Source organism: Apium graveolens, chromosome 8 (assembly GCF_009905375.1).
Source record: "Apium graveolens cultivar Ventura chromosome 8, ASM990537v1, whole genome shotgun sequence".
Taxonomy (NCBI): Eukaryota; Viridiplantae; Streptophyta; class Magnoliopsida; order Apiales; family Apiaceae; genus Apium; species Apium graveolens.
Genome location: NC_133654.1, coordinates 261,950,463 through 261,974,208, shown reverse-complemented (window position 1 = coordinate 261,974,208; position 23,746 = coordinate 261,950,463). Strand labels below are relative to the sequence as shown.

General features: G+C 39.2%; 2 protein-coding genes and 1 non-coding gene across 3 annotated transcripts; all 3 read left to right on the top strand.

Annotated features, from left to right (window-relative positions):
• The first annotated feature begins 600 nt into the window (after nucleotides 1-600).
• LOC141680819 (uncharacterized) lies at nucleotides 601-12,575 on the top strand. The gene is made up of 2 exons (XM_074486934.1): nucleotides 601-976; nucleotides 12,199-12,575. The coding sequence occupies exons 1-2, from the start codon at nucleotides 601-603 to the stop codon at nucleotides 12,573-12,575; spliced, it is 753 nt and encodes a 250-aa protein (XP_074343035.1).
• LOC141681634 (small nucleolar RNA R71) lies at nucleotides 9,962-10,068 on the top strand. The gene has a single exon (XR_012559061.1). It is a non-coding gene; the product is annotated as a small nucleolar RNA R71 (small nucleolar RNA).
• A 1,288-nt stretch (nucleotides 12,576-13,863) lies between the features above and the next one.
• LOC141680818 (uncharacterized) lies at nucleotides 13,864-14,808 on the top strand. The gene has a single exon (XM_074486933.1). The coding sequence runs from the start codon at nucleotides 13,864-13,866 to the stop codon at nucleotides 14,806-14,808; it is 945 nt and encodes a 314-aa protein (XP_074343034.1).
• Nucleotides 14,809-23,746: the final 8,938 nt, after the last annotated feature.

Sequence of the window (23,746 nt, the reverse complement as noted above, 5' to 3'; positions counted from 1 at the left end):
ACTACTAAAGCATTACTTGCAAGAGAGCAAGCATATCCTTTAACCATTCCGGCTCCCCGGAGCTTGTGGAGAAGGACTTGCGACACCTAATTCAGATAAGTATAGCGTGAATTAGTAATAACTGATGGGCGGTGATGAAAAATTGATTGAAATAAAGAGTAATATTACCTCCAGCGAGAAAGCACCGTATAGAGTAAATAGCATCAACAGGTACAGATGATGGATTGTCATGACAAGTTGATCGAAACAAAGATATTATGAAGTGTTGGGGATTTATTAATCTAAACATATTTATCTTTATGTATTTAAAATAATACAACATGTATGTTAACGTTGTAATGCAGACTTAGTCCAGAGTAGTTGCTTATATTTAGGAGTCTAGTTTGTGTAGTGTGGAGATAAACCAGACCATATTCTCCTGATTTTTAGTAACTCAGTTGCATCGAGTCTATATGTATTTCACTATTTTCATCATCTGAATAACAAGTTCCACGCTTTCCATTTCAGTAAATCATACATCTTTCTGTTTTATCTTTAACATCTGGTATGGTATCAGAGCTTTAAAACCAAACCAAAACAATTTCAGCGAATCAACACAGGATGAAGTCGAGTAAAAGCAGAGAAGGCACGTTTGGGTTGAGCTATCCTATGTTGACAAAGACAAACTATACTGCCTGGGCTATTAAAATGAAGGTTTTTATGCAAGCTCACGGGGTGTGGGATGCCATTGAACCCAAGGATCCTAAGGCGACAGCAGAGGAAAAGATGGATAAGCGTGCACTGGCCATTATTTATCAAGGTATTCATGATGACATGCTGCTGACACTCGCGGAGAGGAAGACTTATAAAGAAGCTTGGGGAACTATCAAAACTATGTGTTTAGGTGTGGATAAAGTCAAAAGGGCCAACGCTCAGACACTCAAAGCTGAGTTTGAATCGTTGAACATGAAGGATACAGAAAAATTGGATGATTTCTGTATGAGACTCAATGGTCTGGTCACAAATATCAGAGCATTGGGGGAGGTAATCGAAGAGGAATATGTTGTCAAGAAGATGTTAAGAGCCGTTGTTAGGGCGAAAACACGCGCTAATATTCACGCAAGTATACGCGTTCGCAAGTAATATAGAATATTTTCTAGTTCGTTCCCTCAGAGACTCAGACTAAATTATTTTCTAATTAAACTCACTCACCAATGTATGATTACTTCTCAATGTTAAGATAATAACACTTAAAATTGTTGATTAAATATTAACTATAATTAACTACTTAATTAACCACTTAACTAACACTTCAATTTATCAATAATAAAACACTCATGAGATCACAACTTCATTATTACTTCCTTCTATAGCCATTGTTATTACCTTTAGCATGTGACAGTGATGATATTAATCGAATAACACGAAACTGATAAAAGCCAACTTTCATTGTACTAATACCATTCTACCAAGCATCCACAATTAAGATAGAAGTTGAATAGTCATCAATTATGTTGAGTTCCTATATGTCTACAGAAATTGACAACACAACGATTTATGCTCAAGTTATTCCTTTTGATTACATAGGGCAAATAAAACTGTTAGAGTTACCCACTAATCATGCTCAACGTACATGATCCTATGCTAGCATGGCAAGTTCTAAACCTCAAGATCCACCGTCGCTTCACAAGAGATTAACACCCAATCTTATATATTCGCGACGCACATAAGACGAATACGCACAACCAATACTAGATATCATGCAATCATCACACACTAAAGTATTAAACAATTAACTAAAGAATTCTATAATAAATCCATTGCAACCCCATGATCACGATTAGCCCATAATAGAACTTATCGCCATCATGGGTTCATATGAAATCATGATAAACAAACACAAGAAAATAATAACTAAACTAATTATATTAAAACAGAGTACGTCACAAGAGTAAATAAGTCAAAGCAAGAAAACTAGCATCCAACATTACAACGAAACAAGAATCACAAGAAAATATGCTCCCTCTACGTTGCGGTATGCTAAATCGGTCTTCTTCCTTATCTCCTTCGCTTCTTGCGTAAAACACAATCTAAAACATAATCCCCTTAATATTCTCTGCGAAAACATCTCAAATCTACCTATATAATAGTCCCATAAAACTCAGATTACATAGAAGTTGGAAGCCAAACAGAAGTAGAAGTCTAAAATAATTTATCTTTTTCTCCAACCTTGCTGCGGGGGCGCGCAGGCCTCTACTGGAAAAAATCCAGGTTTGCTCCGTTTCTTCGCCGTAATCTGCCCATTCCTTTCCTCTCGCAATGGTGAACACATGCCAAGGCTTATTCTTGATGATTCCTCCCCCGAAATGCAACTAATACCCTGAAATGCATAAACACTAGAAAAACGCATCAAATACACAAAATACTTGATTTCAAGACACCAATTTAAGCCATTTTAAGACGTTCTAAGTGGTATAAAATGCCACTTATCACACCCCCCAAACTTAAATCGATGCTTGTCCTCAAGCGTCACAGACTCAAAAACAAATAAAAATATGCATGAATGCAATCTATATGAAAATGCAACGATCCCCCTTACTACAATTAACCAACCAAATTGTCACATCTCAACGAATGCAGTTAGACAACTAAAGATCAATAAACTCATGCAAACGGACATACAGCCAGAAACGTGGTGTGTGCAAATGCTTAACAGATATGCTTCGGAACTAGACCAATTACTATGACTAGACTATCCTCAAGGCAATCCTACGATTATACAAAGAATAAAAATTCTAGGCACAAAGTGATATACAACACTACAAGAACTTTGGAGCTTACTACGGAATCGTGCTTTTTATTTACAACTCAAATGCTTATTTGACCGTACAATGAGTGAGGTCCACAAAAGACTTATACAATGGTATCCATATAACGAGCGTTAGGTTAGCGGATCCCAGACTCTAAAAGCCTTAGGTCACTAGGCACAAAGTCCCCTAAGAACTTAATAACTCGAATACCAAAGAGCCCACTCTTGATCAATTATGCAAATTTTTTTTTTTTAATAACTTCTGAGCAAGTGCGTTTCGCTCCATCTTGCTCAGCCCTAGATTACTCGCAACATATGCGAGCCGGCTACTAGCCATTTGACGCCTAGCCACAACTAGCAACAACTTCCATATTTTTTTCTCCAAAATTTTTTCTTTTTTCATGTCTTTATCACTAAGAACCTATAATCGAATTCTAAGCATAATAAGTAGATTGACCTTGAAAACAACCAAATCATAACAACAATCTAGCCCTTACGCATTCTTTAAGACTTAGTGGACTTACAATTGTTTCTAGCATGCATATCAACCTACACAACTTAATATCACTTTAATGCTATCACTATACTCGCATCAATATCACAATTCAGTCGATAAATCATTGCAAAAGGGATCATGGTAAATGCATGAGCTACATGACATTCATAAAAAAAAACTAAATGGCATAAATTATGCAACTATATGAACTAAACTATCATGAATATGCAACTAAATGACACACACACAATATTCCTTAACTACCACCCCCAAACTAAAAATCTTCAATGTCCTCAGTAAAAGTAGTAGAAAGGAACACAGGGTATACCTACTCGGAGTCATCATCATCATCACCCTCAGTGGGTGGAGTATCAGGCGGTGGGTATGCAGAGTCCTCACCAAAAACTGGCCACTGGATATCAGCTCCAAGGCCTCGAAAAGCAGTCCCTAACGCAAGGGTGAGCTCCTGAGCAAACCTGCTATGCGTCTCATACATGGCATCCATCCGCCGTGAAAGCCTCCTATACTGGGCATCACCCATCCCAGCACCCTCCTGAGCTCTCGAAGAACCAGCCTCACCACGCCCTAGCCTAGCCATAGTAGCACCTCGTGCTGGACGCCCTCCTGGAAGATGATAACCCAGCCCATGCTCCTCAGGCTCACCACCGGTCCACTCCTACATCCCATTCAGAGTGCCAGAATCAATCAGAGCTGCTGGCAACTGCAACTGCTCATGAGCCGGCCAGTTCACTCCCACTGCTCGGTATAGCTTCGTAACCGTGGATGCATAAGGGATGTTCATATGCTTTGCTCCCCTCAAAAACTTCAGAATTCCTTGGTAGATAAACTCACCAAGGTCCACATAGTACTCATCATGCAGAATTCCCCACAACAACTGTGCTCTCTCAACTGTGACCTCGTGTGCATGTGAAGAAGGCAAAATATTAGCACATATAAATGCATTCCATGCACGGGCATACCTGTTCATGGCGATCGCCGGAAAGTAACGATACTCATTATTGCCTGGACTGCGGGTCCAAACTGTGCCTGGTCGACAGAGAGTCGCACAAATCAAATCCAAGTCAAAATCCTCAGCAGTCTTTTCATTCCAGTTCTCCTCCTCGGGCTTCCTCTCTCGCTGTCCAATCACACGGCGAATCGCCGCAGGATGATAATCAACCGTCAGCCCACAGACTACAGAAAACCCATTCTTTTCAGCCTTCGCGCTCGCGTAGAACTCGCGAACAACGCTCATCGGTACTGCTTCGGGTGACTCACAAAAAGCTATCCACCCCTTCTCTGCAATCATGGGCAACAACTCACCATCCCTCCCTGATGGTAAAAACCCCCTCTCCTTCAGAATCGGCTTCCCCAACAGCCTAGTGTACTCCTCCTCCGCAGCTCTGTCAGTTAACCGAGGCCTTGCAGCAGTACCCCTCGATGAATCAGCAGTAGAAACTGTGTTGCTGCTGTCAATAGTGCGTGCTCTCTTGGGTGCCATTGATTCGTGAATAAAAGTGTGTAAGAACTGATTTTTGATGTTTGTGAGAGGGTTTAAGTGTAGGAAGTTTTGTGGGAGATATGTAGGATAGGTGTATGTATATATAGGGTGTGGATTAGATTAGGGTTTGGGAATTAAGGGATAAAATGATGGGGTAGTGGGAACAATTCGTGGGTTTATGGGCTAAAACTGTTTTTGTGTTTTTTTTTTTTTTTCTGAACTGTAAAAAATTTTCTGGAACTCGACCCCTGCGCGACCGCTCAGCATAGCTGCGCGGGCGCGCAGAGGGTCTCTGGAAAAAAAATTTTTAGCCCCTATTTTCTGATTTTTTTTGTGTTTTTGGATAGGTTATTAACTTCTAAGGGTTCCTGTAACAACAATTGATGGGTTGCCTCCCACGCAGCGCTTCTTTTTCGTTATTAGCTTGACGTTCCGTACCTTTCTTAAGTAGTCAACAAAATGGCACTAACCACCTCTCGGTTTGCCATGTCCCCATAGTAGTGCTTCAACCGCTGACCGTTAACCTTGAATGCTTGGTCCGAATCATTCTCAAAAATTTCCACCGCTCCATGTGGAAACACAGTTTTGACAATAAAAGGTCCAGACCACCTTGATTTCAACTTCCCAGGAAAAAGTCGGAGCCGAGAGTTGAATAAAAGAACTTGTTGCCCTGGCACAAATAACTTAGGATGTAGCTTCCTATCGTGCCACCTCTTCACCTTTTCCTTATACATTTTGTTATTCTCGTACGCTTGAAGTCGAAATTCATCAAGTTCATTAAGCTGAAGCATTCTTTTCTTACCAGCTGCATCTAAATCCAGGTTCAATTTCTTCAATGCCCAGTAGGCCTTATGCTCAAGCTCCGCCGGTAGATGACATCCCTTACCGTACACCAACTGAAATGGTGACATCCCAAGTGGAGTTTTGTATGCTGTTCTGTAAGCCCAAACAGCTTCATCGAGCTTTAAAGACCAATCCTTCCTTGACGGACAAACAACCTTCTCTAGAATACGCTTTATCTCTCTGTTAGACACTTTCGCTTGACCATTTGTTTGCGGATGATAGGCAGTAGCTACTCGATGATTCACATTATAACGCTGCATCATAGAAGTGAACTTACGGTTGCAAAAATGCGATCCTTCATCACTTATGATTACCCGAGGTGTTCCAAACCTTGTGAAAATTTTCTTATGAAGAAAATTTAGCACTGCCTTCGCATCATTTGTCGGTAAAGCTTTAACTTCGACCCATTTTGAGATATAATCGACTGCCAGCAAGATGTACTGATTATTGCAAGACGCGATAAAAGGCCCCATGAAATCGATTCCCCACAGATCAAAGACCTCGACTTCAAGCATCACATTTAATGGCATCTCATCCTTCCTTGACAAATTTCCCACTCTTTGGCAACGATCACACCTTAAAACAAACTGATGAGCATCCTTGAACAACGTAGGCCAGAAAAAACCTGCTTGCAGAATACGAGCTACCGTCTTCTCACCTCCATAGTGTCCACCATAAACCGTGGAATGGCAGTCTCGTAATATCCCCTCCGTCTCACAGAACGGGATACATCTCCTGATGATCTGGTCAGCTCCCTGTCTAAACAAATATGGTTCATCCCACATATACCACTTCACCTCATGCAGAAACTTCTTCTTTTGAGCGGATGTCAAATTAAGAGGCATGATATTGCTGACGAGATAGTTTACAATATTTGCAAACCATGGTTCTTCCTCCTGAATTGCAAATAACTGCTCATCCAGAAAAGATTCATTGATTAACGTCCTATCTTGTGAAGTAGAATCGGGATTCTCCAACCTAGAGAGATGGTCAGCTACTTGATTCTCAGTACCTTTTCTATCTTTGATCTCTAACTCAAATTCCTGAAGTAAAAGCACCCAACGAATGAGTCTCGGCTTCGAATCCTTCTTAGAAACCAGATAGCGAATAGCTGCATGATCAGTGAATACTGTTACTTTCGTACCAAGCAGATAAGATCGAAATTTCTCAAAGCCAAAGACTATAGCCAAAAGCTCCTTCTCAGTAGTGGTGTAGTTCAATTGGGCACCATTATAGTCTTACTCGCATAGTAGACCACATGGAAGAGATTTTTCTTGCGCTGTCCCAGAACTGCACCTACTGCATAATCACTCGCATCACACATCATCTCAAACGGTTCTGTCCAATCTGGTGCTGTAATAACTGGTGCAGTGATCAAACTCTTCTTGGGAGTCTCGAATGCTGCCAAACATTCATCATCAAATTTGAACGGCACATCTTTCTCAAGCAAATTGCACAACGGCTTAGATATCTTTGAAAAGTCCTTGATGAATCGCCGATAAAAATCCGCATGACCAAGAAAACTACGGATTCTTTTCACAGAATTAGGTGGGGGAAGATTTTCAATGACTCCCACCTTGGTCTTGTCCACCTCCAGACCCTTGCTAGAGACCTTATGCCCAAGGATAATGCCTTCACGCACCATAAAATGACATTTCTCCCAATTAAGCACCAAATTAGTTTCCACGCATCTTTTGAGTACGGCGCGCAGATTATTCAAACATTCATCATATGAGTGTCCAAAGACGGAGAAGTCATCCATGAACACTTCGATGTTATTTCCAATCATGTTAGAGAATATAGCCATCATACATCTCTGAAAAGTGGCCGGGGCGCCACATAACCCAAACGAAACTCTGCAAAAAGCAAATGTGCCAAATGGACAAGTGAAGGTAGTCTTTTCCTGATCCTCTGGTGCAATACAAATCTGATTATACCCGGAATAACCATCCAGAAGACAAAAATACTCATGTCCCGCCAATCTGTCAAGCATCTGATCAATAAATGGAAGAGGGAAGTGATCCTTCCTTGTGGCTTTGTTCAATTTTCTATAATCCATGCATACTCTCCATCCTGTAACTGTTCGAGTAGGGATGAACTCATTCTTTTCATTTGCGACCACAGTGATACCTCCCTTCTTAGGTACACATTGTACGGGGCTCACCCACGAGCTGTCAGAAATAGGATAAATGATGCCTGCATCTAGCCATTTCAGAATTTCTTTCTTCACCACCTCCTTCATGATGGGATTCAGTCTTCGCTACTGTTCCACAATTGGCTTACTACCTTCCTCTAGCAGAATTTTATGCATACAATATGAAGGACTTATCCCCTTGATGTCTGCTATGGTCCATCCTATAGCCGATTTGAATTCTCTCAAAATCCTTAAGAGCTTGTCTTCCTCACTACCTGAAAGGTCAGATGAAATAATAACAGGTAACATAGATGAATCACCTAAAAAAGCATACCTCAAGTGTTCAGGTAATGGTTTGAGCTCCAAGGTAGGTGCTTCCTCTATTGATGGTTTGAGCTTCCCTTCAGCATTCTTAAGGTCAGAAGTACCAAGAGATTCAAATGGTATGTCCAGCTTTCGCTTCCATGGAGAAGCGTTCAGATATTGTAATTGCTCGTTGCTATCTTCATCATCGCTGTCAAAATCCCCCACTAAGGCCTTTTCCAATACATCAGATATTAGCATGTGATCGAGTTCCGAAGTAACCGCAGTATCAATCACATCCACTTTTAAGCACTCCTCATCTTCTGTAGGGAATTTCATTGCCTTGAATACATTGAAGGTCACATCCTGATCTTGGACCCGCATAGTAAGTTCACCTTTTTGCACATCTATCAAGGTACGGCCAGTAGCCAAGAAAGGCCTTCCCAAGATTATGGGAATCTTCTTATCTTCCTCAAAATCCAGAATAACAAAATCTGCTGGAAAGAAGAGCTTATCCACCTTGACGAGCACATCCTCAACTATGCCCCTTGGGTAAGTAATGGAACGGTCAGCCAATTGTAGCGACATGTATGTGGGTTTTGGATCAGGCAGATCCAGCTTTTTAAAGATCGACAACGGCATCAGATTAATGCTTGCTCCCAAATCACAAAGGCACTTGTCAAAAGTTAGATTGCCAATGGTGCAAGGAATGGTGAAGCTTCCTGGATCTTTCAGTTTTGGTGGTAACTTTTGCTGTAGAACAGCGCTGCATTCTTCCGTGAGAGCAACGGTTTCAAGGTCATCCAGTTTCACCTTCCTTGAAAGAATAGTCTTCATAAACTTCGCATAACTAGGCATTTGTTCAAGAGCTTCAGCGAAAGGTATATTGATGTGAAGTTTCTTGAACACCTCCAGAAACTTCCCGAACTGTCTATCCAGCTTTTGTTGCTGCAATCTCTTAGGAAAAGGTGGTGGAGGATAGAGCTGTTTCTCCCCTATATTAGCCTCAGGCAGAGTGTGTTCAACAGTAGTCTTCCTTGGTTCCACCGCTTTCTCCTTTTGCTTAGATTCTTCACCTCTAATTTCAGCGTCTACTTCTTTTGCCTTTTCAGTATCATCTACTTTTCCAGACCTTAAGGTAATAGCCTTGACTTGCTCTTTAGCTTCCTTCCTGCCTGGTACTTCCGTGTCACTGGGAAGAGTGCCAGGTTGACAATTGAGCACTGCATTGGCTAATTGACCAATTTGATTTTCCAAGGTCTTGATAGAAACCGCCTGACTCTTGCACAACAGCTTAAATTCCTCAAAATCAGCACTAGTGGGTGCAGCTGTACTTCCCTGTTGAGGATATGATTGCCTTGTAGCATACTGCTGTGTTTGCTGGAATCCAGGTGGGTTAAACTATTTACTCACTCCTTGCTGATATGGTGGCTGAATAGCATTCTGATTATTCCCCAGCTGAAATTTGGATGATTTCTGTTATTAGGATGATAGGTCGCTGGCACAGGCTGCTGTTGTCGCTGATAATTATTCACATACTGAACAGATTCGTTGACAAGAGAACACTGATCCGTAGCATGAGAACCTGCACAAAGCTCACAAACCATAGCTATTTGATTAACTCCATACGTAGCCAGAGAATCAACCTTCATTGATAGCGCTTGGAGCTGGGCTGCAATAGCGGTGGCTGCATCAACTTCCAAAATACTTGCTACCTTGCCTGATGTCATCCTCTGAGTTGGGTTTTGATGCTCATTTGCAGCCATCGTCTCGATAAGATTATACGCCTCAGTATAGCTTTTAGCCCATAAGGCTCCTCCAGCTGCTCCATCGAGCATGGGCCGAGATTGGGCCCCCAAACCATTATAGAAACCAGTGATCACCATCCAATCCGGCATTCCATGATGTGGACATTTTCTCAACATTTCCTTGTAGCGTTCCCAAGCCTCGCACATAGATTCTGTAGGTTACTGCGCAAACTGAGTAATAGCACTCCTCATAGCAGCAGTCTTTGCCATTGGATAAAACTTCACCAGAAACTTTTGCGCAAGATCTTGCCACGTAGTGATGGACCCAGCTGGTTCAGAATGTAACCAGTCTTTAGCCTTGTCCCTTAGTGAGAATGGGAAAAGCCTCAACTTGATAGCCTCATCAGTCACGCCATTATACTTAAAAGTGCTGCAGATCTCGACAAAATTCCTTATGTGCATGTTGGGGTCTTCAATTGCCGCTCCTCCAAAAGAAACAGAATTCTGCACCATCTGAATAGTGCCCGGCTTGATTTCAAAGGTGTTAGCTTGAATAGCCGGATGAAGGATGCTTGACTGAATGTCATCAATTTTAGGCCGAGAAAAATCCATAAGAGCTGGATCAGCTTGAACAATACGATCTCCCATGTTTACTGGTTCTTTCTGCTCAGTTCCTGAATCCGAATCCTCAAAATCTAACTTCTCTGGAATATCAAGAACTTCTTCTGTCTCCTCAGCTGTATCTAAAGTCCTCTTGCGAGCACGAGAAAGAGTTTACATAAACGCTTGCTAAAGTACCTGAAACACAACCGAAAAGAGTAAGTAACTACTACGTCCTAATCACCGAGTCCTAATGATCAATGATGGTAAGTACATAAACTAAACAAATACGCCGAGTCCCCGGCAGCGGCGCCAAAAACTTGTTAGGGCGAAAACACGCGCTAATATTCACGCAAGTATACGCGTTCGCAAGTAATATAGAATATTTTCTAGTTCGTTCCCTCAGAGACTCAGACTAAATTATTGTCTAATTAAACTCACTCACCAATGTATGATTACTTCTCAATGTTAAGATAATAACACTTAAAATTGTTGATTAAATATTAACTATAATTAACTACTTAATTAACCACTTAACTAACACTTCAATTTATCAATAATAAAACACTCATGAGATCACAACTTCATTATTACTTCCTTCTATAGCCATTGTTATTACCTTTAGCATGTGACAGTGATGATATTAATCGAATAACACGAAACTGATAAAAGCCAACTTTCATTGTACTAATACCATTCTACCAAGCATCCACAATTAAGATAGAAGTTGAATAGTCATCAATTATGTTGAGTTCCTATATGTTTACAGAAATTGACAACACAACGATTTAAGCTCAAGTTATTCCTTTTGATTACATAGGGCAAATAAAACTGTTAGAGTTACCCACTAATCATGCTCAACGTACATGATCCTATGCTAGCATGGCAAGTTCTAAACCTCAAGATCCACCGTCGCTTCACAAGAGATTAACACCCTATCTTATATGTTCGCGACGCACATAAGACGAATACGCACAACCAATACTAGATATCATGCAATCATCACACACTAAAGTATTAAACAATTAACTAAAGAATTCCATAATAAATTCGTTGCAACCCCATGATCGCGATTAGCCCATAATAGAACTTATCGCCATCATGGGTTCATATGAAATCATGATAAACAAACACAAGAAAATAATAACTAAACTAATTATATTAAAATAGAGTACATCACAAGAGTAAATAAGTCAAAGCAAGAAAACTAGCATCCAACGTTACAACGAAACAAGAATCATAAGAAAATATGCTCCCTCTTCGTTGCGGTGTGCTAAATCGGTCTTCTTCCTTATCTCCTTCGCTTCTTGCGTAAAACACAATCTAAAACATAATCCCCTTAATACTCTCTGCGAAAACGTGTCAAATCTACCTATATAATAGTCCCATAAAACTCAGATTACATAGAAGTTGGAAGCCAAACAGAAGTAGAAGTCTAAAATAATTTATCTTTTTCCCCGACCCTGCGCGGCCGCTCAGCATAGCTGCGCGGGCGCGCAGGTTGCTGCACGACCGCTCAGCATTGCTGCACGGGCGCGCAGGCCTCTACTGGAAAAAATCCAGGTTTGCTCCGTTTCTTCGCCGTAATCTGCCCATTCCTTTCCTCTCGCAATGGTGAACACATGCCAAGGCTTATTCTTGATGATTCCTCCCCCGAAATGCAACTAATACCCTGAAATGCATAAACACTAGAAAAACGCATCAAATACACAAAATACTTGATTCCAAGATACCAATTTAAGCCATTTTAAGACGTTCTAAGTGGTATAAAATGCCACTTATCAGCTGTCCTAACCAAGTTCCTGCAAATCGCTTCAGCTATTGAGCAATTTGGGAACTTGGAAACCATGTCAGTGGAAGAAGTCGTGGGTTCACTCAAAACCCATGAGGAGCATTTACACGGACAAACTGAAAACAGTGAGGGCCAACAATTGCTATTGACTGAGGAAGAATGGCACAAGAGGGAAAATGAAGGTGGAAAACTCCTACTCACTAGAGAGGAATGGTTAAAGAAATCCGGGAAAAATATGTCACCTGGAGGAAGTTATTATCGAATCATGGATGGTCGTGTAGCACGAGATCGAAGTCAGATAAAGTGTTTTAATTGTGGAGCGTATGGGCACTTCGCAATGAAATGTCGAAAACCAAAGGAAATCAGATAACCTCTATAGAGAGGTGAGGTGAACTTGACGCAGTTGAGTGATAGTGAACCTGCATTGTTAATGGCATTGTGTGAAGATGATGTAGATGATATAATTCTACTATCTGAGGACAAAAGTGTGAAGAACATCAAGGAAATGGAGGAAAACACTTGGTATCTCGACAACGGGGCCAATAATCATATGACCGGTTATCTAGAAAAGTTTGAGACACTGGACAGAACTTAGAAAGGAGAAGTGAAATTTGGAGATGGGTCGCTGGTAAAAATTGAGGGCAAAGGCACAGTAAGGATCGCTTGCAGAAATGGAGAAATAAGAACATTACACGGTGTGTATTTCATTCCTACACTACGCAGCAACATTATTAGTCTGGGCCAGTTGTCTGAGGAAGGAAATAGAGTGGTAATGGACGGTGAAAACTTATGGATATATGATAGATGTGGTCGACTATTGATGCAAGTAAAGCGATCAGTCAACAGACTCTACAAAGTACATATCACTGACATACAACAAATCTGTTTATTGTCAAAAGATGAAGAGGAAACAAAGCTCTGGCACAAACGCCTTGGCCATGCAAATTTTAAGGCAATGCAACTTATGTCAAGGAATCACATGGCGTATGGTTTACCCTCAATTCATAAGACAGACGAGACTTGCAATGGATGCTTCATGTCAAAACATGCACCTAAGTCATTCCCATCTCAAACTGAATTTTCTGCAAAAGTTATACTGGAACTAGTTCATGTAGATCTTTGTGGCCCTATTTTCCCATCCACTCCCGCTGGTAATCGATATTTCATACTAATTATTGATGACTTTAGTCGTATGATATAGGTACATATGCTTAAAACAAAAGATGAAGCCCTGTTATGTTTTAAGAATTTTAAGTTATTAGTCGAGAATGGTAAACAACAAACCATTCAAGTCTTAAGAACTGATCGTGGAGGCGAGTTTTGCTCGAAAGAGTTCCTGGACTATTGTCAAAAATATGGCATTCTGAGACATTTTACAGCGCCCTACACACCACAATAAAATGGTGTGTTAGAGCGTCATAATCGCACTGTAGTCGCCATGGCCAAAAGTCTATTGAAAGAACAAGAGGTGCCTCTAAAATATTGGGGTGAATCAGTTAGACACGCTGTATATGTACTGAACAAACTGCCTACTCGCTCAATTTCAACCATCACTCCACATGAAGCATGGTTTGGCAGAAAGCCGAGTGTTGAGTATTTAAGAATATTTAGTTGTGTTGCTTATATGAAAGTCCCAGTTGTGCATACTAGCAAACTCGATGACAAAAGTAAAATGGTTGTGTATTTTGGGCGAGAACCAGGCACATATACTATATGATCCAGTGGCAAACCGTATTGAAATTACCAGAGATGTGGTTTTCGATGAGACCAAGGCCTGGGAATGGGCAGGAAGAAGTATTTCAGACATACGAGGCATAAAAAGTTTGATCGTGGCACGATATACTCCTACTACACTTGAAGATGATGATCGAGTTAGTCAATCTTCAGTTCCTGAATCTTCTATTCCTTCAATCAGCAATGATCCTTTATTCACTAGCTCACCTGCCACACCTCAGTCATCAATGATCACACCACAGCCATTGAATTCCAGCAGTGCAGTTAGTGACAGAGATAGTGCTAACAGGACGATTACATCGAGTGCAAGCAGTGAACAACCCAGAAAGTATCGTTCCTTAACAGATATCTATGATCACACAAGTGAAATAGAGATTGCAGATGAACTCCTTTTGATGGGGGTTGATGAGCCAATCTGTTTCGAACAAGCCATTCACGATGCTGTGTGGAAAGAAGCAATAGACACCGAGATTCAGTCCATCGAAATAAATCAAACATGGGACCTTACCACACTGCCAGAGGGTCATAAAGCCATCGATCTTAAGTGGATATTCAAGCTGAAAAAAGATCAAACTGGTACAGTGACTAACCATAAGGCCCGTCTCGTAGAAAAGGGTTATGTACAGCGTCTCGGTATGGACTACGGTGAAGTTTTTGCCCCTGTAACCAGATTGGAGACAGTTCAATTACTCCTGGATTTAGTAGAAAAAGGTAATTGGGAGATTCACCACCTTGATGTTAAGTCTGCTTTTATCAACGGTGTGTTACATGAGAAAGTTTATATATCACAATCGAAAGGCTATGTACAAAAAGGACATGAACATAAAGTTTACAAGTTATTGAAGGCTATTAGGTCAGACACACTGTAGAAGGGGGTTGAATACAGTGTATAACACAATCAAATCAAATTCAAATAATACAAGTAACAGAAAACAGACTTTATTCAATGCAATAAACTCTGTTATAATATGGAACTGTTCTCTCTCAGTGATGAACAAATATCACGAGAGCTGCTAGGGTTACAATGAATAATATTCTCGATAACGATAACACTTATAGTGTAAACCCTATATTTGTGTTTATATATCACACAGTTACAAGATAATCGCTAATTGATATGAAATATAATTCTGCTTCCTAAAATATATCAATCAGTTATCTTTTCTTCCAAGTATTCCATTCTTCACATAATTCCTTCTTCATGCATATCTCTTCTTACGTTTGTCTTGATCTTCTTTCCTTTCAATCAGCCGCCTTCCTTATCTGAAAGTTTCCTTTAAGTCCTGATATTATCTCCTGATAAATATCTCCTGAACCTTAAGTACTGATCACTTAAGTTCTGACTTTATTATAAGTGATGATTTCAGTTAAGTGCTGATTTGTCATGTTTAAGTAAGATCTGAAAACTAAACATAAATCATATTAGACATGACATTATCAAATATATCTAACAATCTCCCCCAACTTGTAAATTAGCATAATATACAAGTTTATTAGAAATTTGATGATGTCAAAAACATTAAGTACAAATGCATGAGAAATTGACTAGATAACTACAACTTATAGTCCTTAAAGCTTTACCAACTTTAACTTCTGATAACAACTTCAGTCTGTATATATATCAGAATTTGAGCAGTTGTAGATCTTGACTTGGCTTCACTTTCTGATCTCTTTGATGTCAGGAGTTGTTCTGAGATAGTTCTTTAACAAACATCTCTCAGCATATCTGATTTCATCAATCATCCTCCTTTTAGCATCTTTGAGTTCTGCAGTATCTTCACCAGTTTGGAAGATAGCATATCTGAGATCATTAATTTTTGCTTTTCTCAACTCCTGATCTAGTCTTATGACATAGGCTTTGTCAGAATCTAGATTGAATTCAAGTCCCTTAATACCAAGATATGTTCTGATCTGTGCAGTATTAGGCTTCATATCAACAATATCACCCTTGTGATCTCTGTACTTTGGACAATATGTGATGTTAGACTTTACAGAATAAAGCCTTTTCTGTCTCTGAATTTGAGTCTTCAAATAGCTTGCAGCACTTTTTGTTATTCTGTCATTCACTTGAAGTAAGAATAAAACATGTTTTAGTTCTTCAAAATACTTCAGTGGTATAGCATTTTCCCTTATATGGTAAACCCTTCCATCTGTCATGAAATATAACAAGATGTGTTCTTTCAAGAAGGTATGGTAGACCATCTGTACAGATTCTAGTCGATTCAATCTTTTAGGAGTTGCTCCAACACCTGGTTCAGTTAAGGAAGTTGGATCATTGGTTGTGTTCTGCTTTCTTCTTTCATCAGCACTACCCAATCCAGATTTATCTCTTGATTCCTTTCCAGTAACCACTCTTGCTTCAAAACCACTAGCTGCAGTCTTCAAAGGTTGAGTCTGTTTGGCTTTAGTGAATCCTGGTAGGAGTAACTTTGAGGATTTAACATGAGCAATGTTAGAGGTTTCCTTTGATTTATCTTCTGATATAAAGTCAACTTGAGCCATGTCAGAGGTTGCTTGCTTCATTGTTATAACAAAACTAACTATATCTTGACTCTGAACAACTTGAGCCATGTCAGAGGTTGTCTTAGAAATCTTCCTTGAAGTCAGGATAAGATCAGTATCTTCAACATAAATTTCTTCATCCATGGGAGGCACATAACCTTTATAGGTTCACCAACTTTTTCTTTGCCCTTGGACCTTGGATCTATCTGTAATTGTGATCTGGCCTTGGTTGCCACATGATTTGTCCTTTCTTTTATCACAATGCCTTTAGCCGTATGAAGTTTATTTTTACCAATAGAAGCTTCAGATTTGGAGTTGACTTTTTCTGACTTAAGTCTAGCTTCTTCTTCCATTAGACTCTCAAAGTCCATTCCTGGATTTTCTTTCAGAAATAATTGTCTTGAAATTTCTTCATCAAGATCCAAAAGTTCATCAGAACTTAACATTTTACCAGTATCAGAAGTTATTCTTCTCCCAGTATCAGAACTTGTTCTATAACTTGTAGTTCCAGCTCTACTTGATGAGATAACTCTACATTGACCATCACCTCCACCCATTCTAGAGTTTCCCGGGTCATCTTTTTTATCATCATTTCCCTTCAGTGTCTTGATAGGTTTGCATTTGGACTTAACTTTCTCCCCCTTTTTGGCATCAGCAGGTAAAAGAAGAGAGACGAGCAATTCCACTGAGGATTGGATTTCTTTGAGTTGAGATTGCTAAGAAGCTTGATTTTTCAAAATTTCATCAATCTGAGATTGTTGCTTCTCTTAGATTTTCTCAATGTAGGCAACTCTGTCAAAGGTAGGTTTGAAAAAGCTTTTCTTTTCAAGTTTCATAGTTATTTCTTGCTTGAGTAAAGCTTCTTGAATTTTATGCACCTCGGTATGAGTTGTTGAGTGTTGACCTTGAAGATGTCTAGTACTCAAAGCAGTAACTCTCAGCTGTGTTTTGAAATCATCATTAACTAGCATCTCATCAGCTTTTTCCAAGTGATCAGCAAGAATCTTTTCAGAAGGAATAAAACTGACTGAGTTTCATTCTTTAGTCCACTCCTGTCCTCTAGGAGTCTCACTCCAAGGTACTGGTGCATCTCCTCTAACAAACTTTTTAACTAGTTCAGCTTTTGAAGGAGCTTGTAGAGGTGCATGGCCAGAAGGACCAGCTTCATCAGTATCTGCATTTGTAGCAGCATCACCAGTATCATCAGCATTTGCAGCATCAGAATTTACAGAGTCAACATCCTCTGATAAAAGAACAGCTTGAGAGGCTATGGAAGCTTCAACATCATCCTCTAAGTGCTGATCTGCTTCCAAGTTCTGATCAACAGCCATATTCTGATGCTCACCTATAGTCTGATCTTCATTGTCTAGAGGCAGAGAAGGTGTTGTAGACAATTATGTAGTTTCATTAGCATCAGGAATTGGTGTTGTTGATGGATTGATTGGAGCTGGTGGAGCTTCTAAGTAGAGAACCTCAGGCACAATTAGGTTGTGAATATCAATCTCAGCACTTGTGCCTGGGTCTGCAGTAGATACTGGTTCATTTAAAGGAGACACATGTGGTGTAGATACTTTATCTTGAGCAGTTTTCTGAGTTGGTGACAATGGAGGTGTAGATGCAGTAGCTCCAGCAAATTCTGGCTCTTTTGAGATCAGAGATTCCTGAGCTGCTGCTTTCTCATCCTTTGAAACTGACTGAGCCCTGTACCTTTGTGCTCTTTGTTTCTTGTATCTCTTTGAAGGTGGAGATTCCTTGGGAGTTTCATCAGAATACATCCTTCTCAGCCTTTTGAGAAGCTTAGAACCCCCAATTCCAATATCCTTCTGAGAAGAGACCTTCTCAGCTTCTTTGACAATAGGTTCTGACACAGGAACCTATTCCTCACTGTCTGACTCATCTCTCAGAACAATCCTCCTTCTCTTATGTTGTGTCTGAGGTACAGTCTTTGTCCTCTGGGGCTTTGAAGATGAAGGCCTCACAGTATGTGCTGATGATGAACGTTGAGATATCTTTGAAGGTTTGAGATATGTTCTGATAGAGGGTTGAGTAGGTAGAGGTGTATATGTGGTATGTTCTGATGGTTGTTGTGGTGTCTGGGTTGTGCTGGTGGGTTGAACATCAGGGTAAACAGATCTGTAGGATTGAGGATCAACATTTACCAGGATCTGTTTTACAGACTGAGGTATCTGTAAGGGTCTAACCACCTTTTTCTTATGGTCAGCATTTACCAAGTCATTAAAAGCCCATTTTGCAAGCTTAAAGGGTGGAATTAAGTCAGTGATAGGTTGGGGTTCATCAACATAATAAAAGTTATATATAAGCTGACAGAATCTAGCAAAGTACACTACATTCCTATCTTCTGTCATCCAATCCCTTATAAAACCTAGCACAACACTTGCAAAATCAAAATGAGTTTGGTGAATAATAGCATACCCGATATGTGTCCTTTTCAACTGTCCAAGCTTGGCCAAACTCTTCTCATATCCCAAATTGGCCATGAGCTGCTGTAGAACAGGTTCCTCCACTATTGAAAAAGTGCAGCCTTCTGGTAAGTGAAGAGCTTTACGAACTGCTCCAGGAGTTACCACATGCGAGACCAATATTCTGTAAAAATATTTTAAAATTTAAAACTGTTCCCACTTAGTAAATTCTTTTCACTGCGAGACCAATATTCTGTAAAAATATGACCAATGAGAGAATGACCATAAAGAAACCAAGTAAACAAATATTGTCTCGTCAGAATCAGAACTTGATTTGTACCAGAGCTAAAACGGTCATCAGAATATGGGTAAATCAGGATTTAAAAATGCATCAGAATATCAAACGACTCAGAGATAAAATCTTGCATAAATATAAAATTTCATTAATATATTGAGCAAATACATTTCATGAAATTTAAATTACATCACAAAATTACAAGATTATCCTAAGCTACAAATCCTAACATCAACAGCTTTTGTCCTAAGCTAAGAAGCCAGACAAAGCTGGCGGTGAAGAGAAACAGGTAGGAGAAATTATTTCTTTTTCCTACTCTCAACAAAAAGAACAGCGAGACGAATGATTCACTCCTACTATCGGAGAGCTTCCAGCCATTCCGCTTCCAGTCGCTCAAGATGGCGATGGTAGTCCATGTAGAAGAACAAGAGGTCTGTGAGGACCTCTTGGGGAACCGAGTCCCAAATCTCATCAGGAATGGCAGTGACATGCCATTCCTGCTGCCATTCTGTACACCTCATAGTGAGATTGAAAGTATCAGAGTTCAGAGCTATGTCGTAATGAACCATGGATGTGATGAGTGAAAAAGAAATGAGTAAGATGGTTTGAGAGAAAGTGAGAGATGTGTTGGCTGAAATGAGGTATTGGTTCATATAGCCAATAGAATGCCAAGAGACGCAAGGAAAATTAAATAGTGATAGGTAAAATTAATTCTACCCCCCCGTCTCCCTAAACTGATGAGAAGAAAAACAGCCATTGGAAGTTTAAAACAGGATTTAATGTGCACACGAAACAAGTATAAATTACTGTGCACAGACGTGTACCACTAACCCAAATTATATCGACTCTTAATGTCTCACCCAAACATATTCTGATTTTTAAATAAGACTGTTTCAGATTTTAACCACAAATAAGTCAAGTAAAGAATCAGAATTTAATATCAGAACTTAGACGTATATCAGAACTTAACAGTCATCAGAACATGATTTCTTAACTCGAAAAGTAAATGCCTATTTCTGCAATTCTTCACACAAATTCTGATTTCATTTCTTCAGAACTTAATCATCAGAACTTCCATCATAACTTGTCCTCAGAATTTATGTAACTGATACTTAAAACGTTCATCAAAAATACCATTTATCACCACAGTAATTTTCATTATTCATATGAAGTGTAATGTGTGTACAGTAAGCTAAATTATCATATAAAGATTAAAGTCTGATTCACTTCAGTACATCTTAGAAAAAAGGCATAACTAAGAACTTTTGCTCAAAATCTGTCATGATTCTGAAGTCTACTTTAGAATGAGTTCATGCATGAGTCCACCTCAACTGTTTTGTGCTCATTTTATGCATCTTTTAAATTCCATTTTACAGTGGCTTCTCAGTGTATGTGAGTCACGACTGCGTATCAGAATTTATGCTAGTATCAGAGTATTTCTCCAGTAATCATAGAGTGTGAAAAGTCACCAAGAAAAAATATTTACTTTTGCTTTTCTGATGCATATTACTTAATACCAGCAATGCACTTCGGTCTTCCCTTTCACAGTTTTTACTCTAGATCTCAAAGGAGTACCTGATTTTTTTTTATTTCTTTTTTTTTCCTTTTCTTTTGATAAGTGAGGTTTATCAGCACTTAGTACATTCACCGGATTTACTAACATTAGAACTTAACAGATGAGAAGCATTATTCTAGGTTGTTGACTTAGTAATAAGATAGACAAAGTAAACTTAACTAAGGTCAAAATCAGAATTTGGTTGTGTCAATAGATTTCCACATAAACAATTACTTCAAACATGGGATTTGTTAGTATATTAAAGACTACTAGGTCAGCATCTAGCATAGTTATCCTCATTGGATTGAATAATCACAAAAATATTCATATCACTATCAGAGTTTAGAAATTCACATCAGACAACAATCAGTACTTAAGCAATTTTCAATTAGGCACAGAATACACAAAGATAATAATATCTGTAATACTGATCATAAAGTCTGATGCATCAGAACAAAAGCTAAGCAGATTAAGAGAAAGAACCTGAAATCATTCCAAGTTCATTTACCAATCTTGTAAAAGTAGCTTCACACAGTTGTTTTGGTGAAGATATCTGCTAGTTATTGATCTGTTGGAATAAAGTGCAATTCCACTGTACCTTCATCCACATATTCCCTATGAAGTGGTACCTTATGCTGATGTGCTTTGCCATTGAATGTTGAACTGGATTACCTATCATAGCAATAGCACTTTCATTATCACGGTAAATAGGGATTTTAAAATATGTTAACCCATAATCCAGTAACTGATTCTTCATCCAAACAATTTGTGCACAACAGCTTCCCGCAGCAATGTACTCTGCTTCTATAGTTGATGTGGAAATTGACTTTTGTTTCTTACTAAACCAAGAAACCAATCTGCCTCCAAGAAATTGGCAGCTTCCACTTGTGCTTTTTCTGTCAATTTTACAACCTGCAAAATCTGCATCTGAGTAACCTATTAGTTTAAAGTCTGATTCTCTAGGATGCCATAATCCCTTATTAGTTGTTCCCTTAAGATACTTGAAAATTCTTTTTACAGCTGTTAAGTGAGGTTCTCTTGGATCTGCTTGAAATCTTGCACAAAGACAAGTAGCATACATGATATCAGGTCTACTAGCAGTTAGATAGAGTAGAGAGCCAATCATACCTCTGTAATCAGTAATATCTACTGATTTATCAGTATCCTTATCCAATTTTATTGTAGTGGCCATGGGAGTGGATGCACTTAAACAATCTTGCATTCCAAATTTATTCAGCAAATTTCTGGTGTACTTGGTTTGACAAATAAAAGTGCCTTCTTCATTCTGCTTGACTTGAAGGCCCCATAAAATAGCTAAGTTCCCCCATCATACTCATTTGATATCTTGACTGCATCAGTTTGACAAACTTCTTGCAAAGTCTGTCATTTTTAGAACCAAAGATGATATCATCAACATATATCTGAACCAAAAGTAAGTCTTTTCCATGGTTGAGGTAGAACTTGTTTTTTCTATAGTTTCTCTGTAAGATCCACTTTCCAGAAGAAACTGAGCTAAAGTCTCATACCATGCTCTTGGAGCTTGCTTAAGGCCATAAAGTGCTTTATCAAGCCTATAGATATGATTTAGATATTTGGGATCTACAAAGCCTGGAGGTTGTTCAACATATACTTCTTCTTCCAATTCTCCATTGAGAAAAGCACTTTTCACATCCATTTGAAAGACAGTAAACTTTTTTGAGCAGCATAAGCCAAAAATATCCTTATGGCTTCCAGTCTAACAACTGGTACAAATGTTTCATCATAATCAATTCCCTCCTGTTGAGAATATCCTTTTGCAACCAACCTTGCTTTATTCCTTGTAATTATGCCATCACTATCAGTTTTGTTTCTGAACACCTACTTTGTACCAACAACAGATCTGTTCTTTGGTCTTGACACTAGGGTCCAGACTTTGTTTCTTTCAAATTCATTTGACTCTTCCTGCATTGCTTGCACCCAATTAGCATCTTGAAGAGTTTCTTCCACTTTTTTTGGTTCAGGCTGAGAAAGAAAAGAATTATAGAGACATCACTTGAAGTAGCTATTCTAGTTCTGACACCTGCATCAGGATTTCTAATAATTAAGTCAGGTGTATGTGATTTAGTTCACTGCTTGCAGATGGAAGGTTTTCTCTAGAACTGGATGCTCTCCCATGATCCATGCTATCTTCATCAATATTTTATGATACTCCCCCTGAAACTATGCTCTCTGAGTTGGATCCTTTAGGATTTAAGTTTTCAGAACTATCAAAACTTGGCTTATCAGAACTTGATGAATCAGAACTTGAAGAGCCAGTTGCATGTTCTGATCCGTCTTGAGATGTGGTTGTATCTTCAGTATGCTCCCTCTGCACAGGTGTATCTTCCCTTGACGTAGTCACCACAGTTTCAATAACATCATAATTTAATCCATTAGAGTTTGCAGTCAGGATTTAGACTGTCAGGATTTTCAGTATCAGAATTTAAGTCTTCATTTTCAAATCTCAGCTGATCATGATCATTGAAATCTTCAAGTCCAGTAATCTTCTTATCATCAAAGGAGACATTGATAGATTCCATGACAACTCTTTTCTTAAATTGTAGACTCTGAAGGCTTTTGTGGAAAGTGGATATCCAACAAAAATTCCTTCATCAGCTTTTAAGTCAAATTTGGATAGCTGTTCAGGATGTTCTTAAGAATAAAACACTTGCATCCAAATACATGAAAATACTTCAGATTTGGCTTCTTTTTCTTCACAATCTCATATGGTGTCTTTCTATGCTTGTTAATGATGTTGCATTCTAAGTAAAATAAGCAGTCTGCACAGCTTCAGCCCAAAATAGGTTGGTAGCTTTGCTTCATCAAGCATAGTTCGTGCAGCTTCAATAAGAGTTCTATTCTTTCTTTCAACAACTCCATTTTGCTGTGGAGTTCCATGAGCAGAACTCTTCCATTGTCAAATTCTTGAACTCAGTGCCATTATCACTTCGTATGATCTACAGAATCTTTGACAAATTATCCAGTTGCTTGACATGATCAATCAAGATAGATGCAGT